The sequence below is a fragment of the Medicago sativa genome, chromosome 8 (assembly GCF_051527215.1).
Source record: "Medicago sativa cultivar Bolivia chromosome 8, Bolivia_mono, whole genome shotgun sequence".
Classification (NCBI taxonomy): Eukaryota; Viridiplantae; Streptophyta; class Magnoliopsida; order Fabales; family Fabaceae; genus Medicago; species Medicago sativa.
In genome coordinates, this window is record NC_140756.1 from 27045381 (window position 1) to 27058070 (window position 12690).

The 12690-nt window shown below is 33.3% G+C and overlaps 1 protein-coding gene across 1 annotated transcript; it reads right to left on the reverse strand.

The window, feature by feature from the left end:
* Nucleotides 1-3857: 3857 nt before the first annotated feature.
* Nucleotides 3858-11544, reverse strand: LOC146898010 (phospholipase D beta 2-like). Its single transcript, XM_085738699.1, has 10 exons — nt 9312-11544; nt 9002-9118; nt 8493-8687; nt 7724-7972; nt 7542-7610; nt 7279-7426; nt 5927-6075; nt 5555-5734; nt 4939-5136; nt 3858-4491 (listed from the first exon to the last, which is right to left on the reverse strand). Exons 1-10 carry the CDS (start codon nt 10854-10856, stop codon nt 4198-4200), a joined length of 3144 nt encoding a protein of 1047 aa, XP_085594825.1. The 5' UTR covers nt 10857-11544; the 3' UTR covers nt 3858-4197.
* Nucleotides 11545-12690: the final 1146 nt, after the last annotated feature.

Here is a 12690-nt window from a genome sequence, read left to right on the forward strand (position 1 = left end):
TAAATACATAGCATTAATTAGTTTAATTGAAGAGGTGTAAGTATGAGCAATTGAGAAAGAGTATAATTGATAAATTGTACTTTTAAAAGATCAAAATAACAATTAAATAGCTACACAAAATCAAGCATCAAACGACACTTAAAAAGAAATGGTGGAAGTATTGAAAAAACAATAATAACTAGATTATGAGATAAATATAGTTTTAGTTAACATATATATTCTCTAAAAAAAAAAAAGTTAACATAGATATGTGAAAAACATTAAAGATACATCATGATGTAGCAATTTACTTTTTGGAAGAAAAAAATGTAACAATTTATTTCATCTATTAACATTTAACGAACTAGTCTCGTAAATATAGTTCAGTTGGTAGTTATTAAAGACATTATATGTAGAAGCCGGGGTTTGAACCTCAGATTTCTCACTTCTTTATATATAATATGTGTGAATCTAACACCGGACAGGCACAGGTTCAATGTGGGGGCAATGGGGTCAAGCGACCCCACTTGCCTCCACTTACTTATTGTATTTTTAACCCAAAATTAAATATATATGTAGTTTGACCCCATTTATATAGTATTATTGTCTTCACATACTCAATTTATAACACTACAAAAAATTACTAAACTAAGAATGATCCTAATGAGTGTTCTAAGTGCACTAGTTAAGAAATCAAAAGAAGTAATTTTTTTTATAAAAAGTTGTTGTAATTATTATATCGATAAAAATAACGCATATTTTTTTAGAGCATATCGTTAGTAAGACCATAAAACTATTATTATATTTTAAACTATTCTTATTTTTGTTCTGCTTAATAATATTTGCCGATTCAAAAAATAAAATAAATGTTTGTTGAAAAAGGTTGTGACTGACGTCGTTGGTGGTTGAAAAAATAATTTATTATGGTTATATTTTTTATACTCTACTAGAAATGAAAAAATATTAAAAATAAAATCAACATTTTAGAGCAATTATAAACCTAACTTGTATAATTTTTGCATACTTACACGTTTATATAGTTTAATATAAATTTTTATGATATAACTGACCCCACATATTAAGATTTCTGGATCCGTTCCTGACACCGGACTACTTGACAAAAAAAACATTTAACAAACTAAACAAGGAAGGAAGGATCAACTTATTATATATGAAAGAAACAAAACTTTATTTTTTGCATGAACAAACTTATTTTACTTGAGTAGTGTACGATACCTACTTGTTAAGTGTGAGCATTTAGGTACGTATTTATGTGTATCTAACGCAAACCGACTAATAGAAATACAACAACCATTCAAAAATAGTCATTGCATTTGCATGGCTAATGACTAACATATCACGTGCAAAAACACTATATGATCCTTTCATTTTGAGAACCATAACAAGATCATAAAGTTAAAGTTAATATCCACTTTAACAATTTTTGGTCTATAAGCTAAATATGATGCCTTTTTTGATGGTAAACAAATAATGTCAGGGTGAAAGGGTGGTGGTGATAAGAGATCGTACATGGAATGAAACAAATATGGTGTCGTACCGTTAGATAACCGTTTCTTTAAAGCAATGCCAATATTGATCATAAAATGATGAGATCTTTAGTTCATAGTTCGACTTGTTTAAAGTTTAAATCACTTGAATTGAGATGAAAAAATGATTGAACCGTCAAAATAATCAACTCTTACAAAAATTGGTTCAAGGTTGAGCCAATTGAACTATTCGGTTCGGTTCGATTTTTTAAAACATTGATTACTTGTTTGTATTGCTAATATTGTGTATATTATAGCATTTGTTGAGAGAAATTATTTCCTTAAAAATATTTTATTGGTATCTAACTCGAAATTATTTCCTTAGAAATTATTGTATTGCCAATTGAAGATCCTTTAGTTTAATTTAATTTTATACAAAATAAAGAACTTTTTTTTAGGGTAATAAAGAACTCTTTATTAGTGTGGGTAATTGATAATTTTATCTCACTCTTTTTAAATATGTTATGAAGTTTCTCTATCTTCTTTGGAATTGATGGCTCAAATATAATGGAGAAAATTCAAATCCAAAAAGGTTTGCTCACTCAGTTTTAGTGATAGCCTTGTAATTTTTCAAAGAAGATAAGATGATGAAAACATCTGCAATAATATTCTAAAACATCTGCATGCAATGTCTGACACTCTTGATTTTGAATATTGATCTTACAATTTGGGGTTTTAAAAAAGAGCGAATGGTTACTTTGGTCCTTGATTCTGCACCCTGCTGTCACAAAGGTTTATGACTCAGGATTAATTACAAAGTGGATCTTGAATGTGCACTTCTGTTATCAGTTTAGTCTCTGACGTTAAACATTTCTGTTAACTGATGAGGTGACATGCATGAGGTGTCACATAGACTAAAATGAAAGTAGAAAATAGTCACTTCGGTTCAGGGACCAAAGTGACAAATTATCTACTTTCATTTTAGTCCTTGTGACACCTCATGCACGTCATCTCATCAGTTAACAAAAGTTTTTAACGTCAGAGACTAAACTGATAACTGAACTACACATTCAAGAACTATGTTGTATTCATGGACTTTTATGACAGCGAGGTGCAAAGTCAGGGACCAAAATGATCATTTACTCCTTAAAAAATTGAACAAAATAGCCCTTGCAGTAGTAGCAGACAATATAATGGAAATTAAATTCCTTGCCACAGGGTCGGTGAACTTTATTACTTCCTTTACGATCAAAATTTAGGGAAATCTTGGTAATGACAAGACCCAAACACACCTCATTATTTTTATCAAGAAAGTAACAGAGGAAGTTTAATGATAAAAGTTTGACCATATAATGTCGGAAGAGCTGTCAAAACGAGCCGGCCTATTTAGCCCGATTAATTATAGGGTTTGAGCCCGGATTTTAATAGGGTTTTTTAGCCCGGTCCTAAAAAGCCCGGTACCCATTAGGGCTAGCCCGAACGGGCCGTGGGTAGCCCGTTAGCCCGCATAACAAAATAAATCCTATAAATTATATATATTTTTCAAATAATTCTTTACTTAGTTGATTATCAAAGTAAAAAAATAAAAGTGAAAATTCAATTAATTAACACAAATATAAATGTAATATAAAATTATATTTACTCATTTTGTTATTTATAATTTTAAAGATCGAATATATAAATATCTATAACCATAATGTATCTAATTTATTTAAAATTGCTTTCCTCGCCGTTTTAGTTTACGACATTTGTACAAAAATGTTTACAATTTATTTTTGTGCTAGGCATTATTTAAACATATTAAAAATAATATTTATAAAAAAAATTATAGGAGTATTTTATAGTACTTTTTAAAAAAATGTAATTTTTAATACGGGCCGGCCCGTTTAGCCCGCGGCCCGTGTAGGGCCGGACTCGGGTAGTATATTTAAAGCCCGTTTTCAACTGTGCTTTTTGGCCCAACCCAATAAAGCCCGAAGCCCGTTAGGGCCGGCCTTAAACTGGCCGGGCCGCCCGTTTTGACAGCTCTAGTCGGAGGACATCAAGATTTCCCCCTAAAATTAATAATAAAATTTTCCTTTTATTGTTTTTCTTCAAAAAAAAAAAAAAAAAAAACATAAACACAAATCATGATTTTAAATAGGGAAGGATTTCATACCAAACTTATCATTGAATCAATTTTAAATTACAATTTCACAAAAAAAAAATGTCCTGCGGACAAAGACCAAATGAAATAAGTAGTTTGTACATATATACATGAAAGGAGTCACCGTTCTCGCCTGCACACATTTTATGTGGAATCTTAAGTTCGAACCTGGGTCACCACATTTCTCCCACTCCGTGTGTTTATTTGAGTAGGTGTTGGCCACTAAGCCAATAGAAGAAAAAAAATGAAAGGAAGAAAAGTAGGTGTTGGCCACTAAGCCAACATGCATTGCATTTCAAAATTGTTTTAACTTGAACTATTTTGTAATTTTCAATTCAATCATTCTAATGACTCTTCCCTATGAAGCACAAACACATACACCAAATACGACACATGTCGACACTCATAATGAAATGATTAAATGTAACCACATGTTTGAGACACTGAACACACCTTTAATCTGAAATGTCGATACTACATCATAACTCTTCCCTGGACCTCGCTAAGGCGGAAGCACTATAGCACTAGGTTGTCACATTCACCCTATTCTAATGACCACCAATGTGAATGTAAAAACTAAACTCATCAAATGGTTAGATTCTCTTGAATGGCAATAAATGATCCTACTATCTTTCCTCCCACATCAGGAAACTCTTCTTGACCAGGAAGAGGTCTAACCTTACCCTTTCTATCAACTTCTACAGGGTACTTTAGTAAATGCCCTCTCATCTCTGTGACGTCGTTTGATGAAAATTGTTTCCAGTTCATTTCGGACATTGTTCGAACCCTTCTCACACAGTCGAGGCTCTCTGGTTGTAAGAAACAGTCTTCGATTGTGCCAGTATGTTCTGCCCATAGTGACATCCTATATCCATGAACCTACATAGGAGTTTCAGAAAACAAATAGTTCAGTTTATAATACATGCTATGAATGCAAAATTAATTTGAAAAAAAAGTATTGTAATTATTGCAGTGTCCACTATATTTTGCTTGATAAACGACAAAAAAATACATTAGTACTTTCACAGAATGTAAAAGCTAAATTTAGAACACTTAACACCTTAAAAGTTATTTTGACAACAGTGTAATCAATAGTGGATTGCAGAAAATATAGGGACATAAAAAATCTGCTATGTGAAACAGCAGAATGCGCCGGCAATTAGTTCATGCCGTTAAATAAGTCAATTATATATATAAAAAGGCGTTCCGCTAGAGCCGAATAGTGGGTGAAAATTAGAGTAATACTCATCGACCATTCAGCTTTTCTATTTCAAAACTTATAAAACATGACAAGCCATTGAAGCCAATAACTTGTAAAATGTATACCTGTCCGCGTGGATAAGAATGTTTTCTTGCCCATGTATATTCAGGTTGGTAGGCTCCCATTGCAATCTCAGTGTCCCTTGTTCCTTCCATAGAACGCTGGTTGATGTTTGCGGATCCAATTATCACATATTCATCATCAACTATCATGCCTTTCGAATGAACATAAATCATGAACCGTCGGTTATTTCGACTATTTGCCTGGTAAAAAATCACCAACATAAAAATCAATCGCATTCATTAAATGCTCCAAAACAAATTATTCAAAGGCTTAAAAGAATTAAGACACTTTGATAGGAAACCTAAGTATATATTCTAGAAGCAAATTTTCCATTATGAACTCATAGGTTCCATCACTCTTCAACAATGATCATAACAGTTTTCCACCTTCTGATTGGCAGGGAAGAGTTTCCTCGCTCTCGCTTACGAAAATCCGTATCACTAGATACATCCACTATATATATATATATATATATATATATATATATATATATATATATATATATGTATGTATGGACTCACCGTTTTACAGGAATACGCTTACAATCATGGCCCTATAGCAACAGAAAAATGTAACTGGGAAACCCAGAACTAGGGAGAGGGAACATAGAGTTCATACCTGTGGAGTATTCGGAGGGGGAGGAATTCCAGATACAGAAATATTCTCATGCATATCTATGGTTTCTCGATTTCCAAGACAGAAAAAGTTCAAATAATCTTGTGGAGAGAATGCCGCTTCGAGCCCAACTTCAACCAATGCCTTGTAAACTGTCTCGTACATCATTTGCATTGTTTTATTCTGAAAAATTGAAAAAAAATCCAGGGTAAGAAATGCAATACAAGAATTAAGCAATCATAGGCGCTATAATAGGCGCTATAAGTTTATGATCGATAAGTCAACTACGTGTTTGAAATCTTAATTTACTACACGTGGCTTGAAGCATTGATAAGTAAAATAATTGACTTTCATATTATGTAAGTTGAAGCAAACCTGCCAAAATAGAATCCTTTGAGTGGCAGCGCCTGTTGGAACACCCTCAGGCCACATTGGAATAACTATGTATACTGCAAACCTCTCATTTGCCTTTATTTTTTCAGCAATCTTTAGCGCAATTTCCATTGGAATTAAATTATTAGCACCTGCAAAAACATGAAAGTTTTAACATCAAAACAAAAACAACCAAGCCTTATCCCACTAAGTGAGATCGGCTACATGGATCAAACAATGGCATTATGTTCTATCATATACCATATTTAAATCCAACTCTTTAATCTCTAGGTCTTTCTTAATAGTTTCTCTTATAGTTTTTCTAGCTCTTCCTCTGCCTCTAGAGACCGTTAAAATAATTCTAATCTTTGTCCTCACTTAGTCATCGAGAAAAGCCACTAAAGTGGTCCAACGGTGATGAGTTGGACAATTTGCTGTAGGTTAAGGCTTCCAACCTTCAGTGCCTTTATCAAAGGAAAAGAAAAGCAAAACTACATTGGAGTTTCTTTTAACTTAACTCAAAGTTTCAAACAGGTCCTTTATCTTTTTTTCATGTCATATTAGTCTTTTATCTTTAAAAATGTTTAGACCATTGAACCAACTATCATTCTTAGTTCACTCATGTTACAAATTTGCGTACATGATCAATGAATGATATACTATAAATAATGTTCCACCATTCAACAACACAATTAGACTCTCGTCGAGGTCACAATCTCAGATAAAAACTCAAAAAAGTCATGTTAACTTTGATGGATTAGATATTATAACAATCCTGTTGATGTGATTTAAATGTTATCTTGATGAATTGAATATGTAAATTACCTTATGTTATCTTGATGAATTGAATATGTAAATTACCTTTTTGAATAGTCAAGAAAGACTTTTGTTAACATACATAGCTGAATAATGAAGTTTGGTCCAAATTTAAAGTTTCAAACATATCCTTTACCTTTTTCTCGTTTCAAGTTAGAAGTCATTTTTTCATTGTTGATGTATATAAACATAAAGGACTAGCTTGACATGAAAAAATGACTTCTAACTTGACACGAGAAAAAGGTAAAGGATATGTTTGAAACTTTAAATTGAGTTAAAGGATCATGTTGTAGTTTTGCCAAAAGAAAAAGAGCATAGAAAAGTAATAGCATCCCATATATACATAAATAGTCATAGCTGGATAATGAATTTTTTTTAGCCGTACTATATATAATTTCCTAGCCACACAAGTTAAGTGGTAAAATATAAACTCTCCATAAATTAACACGGCACAAAAGCTGATATGCCCTGTTAATTTATCCCCAAACTCTTCAACAAGCAAGCAACAAGCAAAATTTGTTAAGAAAGAAGTTCCTTACCGATGTCCTTATTTTGGCTCCAATTGTATGAAGAACCGATGAAATATTGATTCTCTATATAAATGTAATGTTGTGCAGCACGAATGGCCTTTACATACGCTGTGTGTATGCTCATGTCAATCAGTACATTCTTCCCACATACAAGGTTCTGTAAAAAAAAAAAAAAAAATCATGTGTAACTTTAACACTCGTTGTCACACATATGGTGGCTTAAATCTGGTGAATTGAAATCAAGCATGAAAAAGAAAACCCTTCCCATTCACCTTTATTGATCCATCTCTTGGCTCCTTCGGAAATCCCTTGACAGAATTTGAATCAATTGAACGAAATATCTGCATTCCATGGTATACACAATTAATAATTTCCTTTAAGTAGTGTAAATGAGAAGAATAAATACTTATAGAAACTCTAAATATCTAGTATCCGGTACTAATTGACTAAATACCTGAGCATGCCAAGCTGCAGGATTATCATCACAAACACTAGGAGCATCAGATACACGGAGAATATCCGGAATTCTTTCTATCTTGAGCAATGCATCGTCATATAAACTCTTCAACTTTTTTATCCCTGTAGGTTTCGCAGCTCTTAACCAGCGCTCCTCAAAGTTTGTCAAAACATCATAAGCTGCTGGACCGTCAATTTTAGAATGCAAGTCGTGCCACGGTTCCCGTGGACAACCACCAGTATTACCCTGCCATTAAATAGTCCGCATTATCAGAATAAATTGATCTTCTTGTTTCAAACTTTATTTTAAAAAATTGAAACCTGTTGGTTCCTTCCTATTTCCTAGCTACCAAACGCCAAAGAATTTAAAATGATTGATTCTTGAGACAAAATAAGACATCTCTGATATATTTGTAGGAAAATTTTAGCCGCATGGTGCTAGAAATGACTAAATTCACATATTTAAAAGCCAGCTAGTTAACAACTACATTATATATAAGATTTACATATCGTGGTAATTCTAGTTTTGCAAGAATACATATCGCGTTAATTCTAGTTTACCTAGAAAACATGTACTGTGAAACAATCTCTTTAATCTTCTTTTACAAGAATACAAAACTAGCTCTTGATTATAATTTGAATTCTACTGAAACTTGGAGTTACGAAATCTTTATTAAATGCTGCTCATTAGTTGTTTATTAAATGTTTGATGAGAAAATCTAGTGATGTTCATGTAATCAAATGGGGGTCTGAAATTAAGATATTACCGTGAAAGTAGGGTTGTGATAGTCATCCTTATGGACTGTCTGCAGTGTCCTAAAGAGGGGATGGTGGGGAGTATCATATCGGCCGTCACACAAATCAAGCCCTCCAACAAATGCTACAATTTTTCTGAAGTTATTTCCAGCATCAGCATCTACAATTACAGTCTTCTGATGATGTGTATATATTGTTCCAACTTCCTGAGAATTAGAAGAAATTTAATGCGGAACTCTCGAACCAAAATTGTACAAATTTGTAAAAACATATCCAAGTAGCAAAACTGAACCTTATCACAAATTCTAACATTCATGATATAAAGTCATCAAAATTATCAAATGTGATCACCGAATCAACACTAATATGTGCATCATAACAATACAAAATGCGACGAAGAACACCAATTCGAATATAAAGAGGAATGACAATACAAAATGCGAAGAAGAACACCGATTAGAATATAAAGAGGAATGAAGTAAAGCAAAATGTTTCAGTTATAGTCATTGTCAATCCAAACCTGTTGCTTAGCCCAGCTATGTCTTTTTCCGGCCATGCGAGGACAAAGTAACACTTGGACAGAAGAGTGCTTGAAAAATCGTCGAGTTTCCTCATCATGCGTCGCCATGACACCATCCTGAATGTAAATCAGATGTTTAATGTAATTTAAACAAAAAGGAAAATAATATCTTTATATACTAAGAAATGTATTAAAAAAAAACCATGTTCAAGAGTCTTAATCAAACTTTAAATTAAAATTCATAAATCATGCCGGAAAAAGTACCACATCACATAATCAAATGTAACATAAAATAAATTGCATCGCTTACTGTTTTATAACCAAGAATGCTTCTTGAGGTAGGGTCATCCCAAACAAGAAGAAGCACTCTCACTCCTTCCTGAGACTTAGACCTCAGAAGCTCACCAAGGGTATAATCCGATGCCTTACCAGGTCCAACAGCGTCCCTTAACAACCTAACTTTGTGCCACACGGACCACCCTGTAATGTAAACCAAACGCTTTGCTTGACGTATGGCATCAACCATATCACGCCAACACTGTCCATGAACATAATGCATCCCATGATCAAGCATGACATTAGGGAGACATCCATCTGGAACATGAGCATCTTGATATAGAGTTACAGTTCCACCTTTCCTCAATGGAAAATATGTTCCCGGCACACCAATATAGTTCGGTCCTGCTCCAACTCCTTGATGATAAATGATCAGTTTCTCCATTGGTAGGAACTGAATGGTAACACTCAAAACAGCACCTGGCTTACAAGGCTTTCCATTGCTATTAAGGATAGGGTAAGTCCCTTGTACTTTTTCACCTGAGTATAATTGTTCGACCGGAATCGCTACAATACCAATAAGCTGTGAACCTACCACATCACTATCCTTAACAACAAAATGCACTTCAGCAGCATGATGCGCAACAGGAACATGAAAGTGTTGCTCCCAAACAGGATTTTCGCTATTGCTAATCACAAAAGTCCTACCAACTACAGCATTCAATAAAGAAATGGACACATAAGGATCACTAGTGATCTTCCTAGTCACTGTTCCCTCAATCTTATTACTCACATTACCAGGAAATTTACCAAACACATCCCCTAAAGTCTTATGAAACATATCCATATTTGGAAGATTCTTAGCACTATGAACATAAATATCTAAATTACCATGCAAGAGCAAATATTTCAATGACCCTTTATACTGAGCTGGAACAATCTGCAAACTCTGGCTATGCACCGAGTCATCATTTGAACCGGGATAAGCTGAAAGATTGGGCGAACCCCCCACACCAGAGTAAGAATGTTCATAACCTGAAAAAGAATTACTACTAGAATGACCATAAAACTCCTCTTTCTTCTCTTCATTTAAAACTGAATAGGAATGTGTCATTACTGGTGCACTTGGCCTGTTATCAGATATCTGAACATTGCTCATAAGATCATTCAAATGAGGGTAAGCAGAACTAAGAGGAGGGTTAGAACCATCACTAACTGGAGGGTATTGGTGAGGGTAAGGAGAACTATGAGGAGGGTTTGAACCATCACTAATTGGAGGGTATTGGTGAGGGTAAGGAGAACTATGAGGAGGGTTTGAACCATCATTGATTGGAGGGTATTGTTGGTAAGGGTAAGGATAAGCATGAGATGGTTGAGAAGTAGGAAACTCTAAAGGTTTTGGTGGATAAGTGTAGAAGGAATGTGAAGAATTTGGTGGATATGATTCATATGGATAAGGAGAAGATACTGGTGGAGGTGCATATGGATCATGAGATGGATTTGGAGGAGGGTATGGATATGGAGGATATGCATAAGGGTTTGGATATCCATATGGAGGTGCAGAACCATGATTGTCCATGAATCAAAACTCAAAATTGAATGAATTCAAAGCTATTCTTTCACACAATTGATTATGCAAAACTATTCAAAATTTTACCTTTGTTGCATATGCACACAAGGGTCAATGAATATACTATTCAAAATTTGATCTTTGTTACATATGCACAAAAGGGTCACAGAATATGGTATCAAAAATTTGATCTTTGATGCATATGCACAAAAGGGTCACAGAATATGGTATTAAAAATTTGATCTTTGATGCATATGCATAAAAGGATCAAAAAAAATGGTATTCAAGGTTTGACCTTTAATGCATATGCAGAAAAAGGCCACAGAAGATGCACTAAAAGGATTAATTAATCATTAATCATCATACAAACCAGAATCAGAATTAAACAAAGAGAGAAATAGATTCTAAATTTAGAATGGTCTAATATAAATTCATGCAATTTTTTTGGAGATGATATAGGATCAATGGTAGCTGAAAGTTTTTTTTTTTTTTTTGAGACAATTCTAAATTTGATGATCCAATGAAACAAAGAAGGAAAAAGATGCTAAATTTAGAATGAATTTTTTTGGAGATGAATATAGGGATCAATGATGGTTTGTGATAGAATGAAAAATGAAAGTGAAATAGAATAGAGGGAAAGATTTTGGGTTTTGTGATTTGGAAGATTTGAATGAAGAACACAAAAATGGTTGAAAATGAAATGGCTGTGTTTTTTTCTCTTGTTATGGATACCAAGTCAGCTTAGCTTGGTCCCACTACTGACGACATGTACAAAGTTGACAAGGCGGAAAGACCGATACATACCCTCTTGATGTTGTACTTGTAGCTTGATTTGTAGTTGTACTTGTACATTAGGACAACACAATCAACCACTCTTATGGAAAGTTGTGTATTTTTGGGAATTGAGAAACTTAATATTTTTATTGGAAATTGTGTTTGTTCAAAAAACAACCATTTTGTAATAAATTTTTTTAAAATCTTTTTTATTGGTCAACTCAAAATCAATAAAGAGATAAAAAAGAGTAACAACATAATGTGAATATGAGAGAGAAAATTGTCAAAAAATTATCACAAAATAGTTCTACAAATATCATTTCTCTTATTCAAAAGTCTTTCGATTAATCAACGTAGCGTACTTTTCGTTTGCACAAACGTTGTAAAGTTATGTTTGGATGACTTTTTTTCTCATCAGAAATCATTTATGATCAGTATTTTTTAGGGGTTGAACAATTTGTAGGTCTCACGTAAGCAGCTCGGTATGTAAGCTATGGAAGTTGTAGGAGTTTGAAGAAGAACGTCTCATGTTTGATCCTTCCAGAACTAACATAACTACAATCATTGCTAACATATTTTGAATGTTAAGGATAGTGAGACTTCAAACTTGTTAACATCTATAAGGTGGATGTGATATGTCATTTTTTCTATGAGAGGTGTACATTCATCCGATAGATGTTAACAAGAGTCTATGGTGGACCACCTTTCAACATGGTTCACCTTAGACATCTGATGTTAAAAATTAACGGAGAGGACCAAAACAGTAAACAACAAAAGATTTAACGGACCAAATTGAGACAGTTTATAATTAGGGGACCAAAATAAAAATAAAAAATAAGTTAAGGGGCCAAACAATGTATTAAGTCTAAATAATATTAATATTTTATCATGTCATTATTAGATGGACACCAAAAACATGATATATCATAAAATAATATTGATCTATTGGTTATCTACACGTCAAACACATAATAGGATACCTGTTTATCTCGTCCTTATCATATATTATCCATATCTAACTCTATTCATCATATTATGTATATATCCTATCATAACCATAAAACGAGCC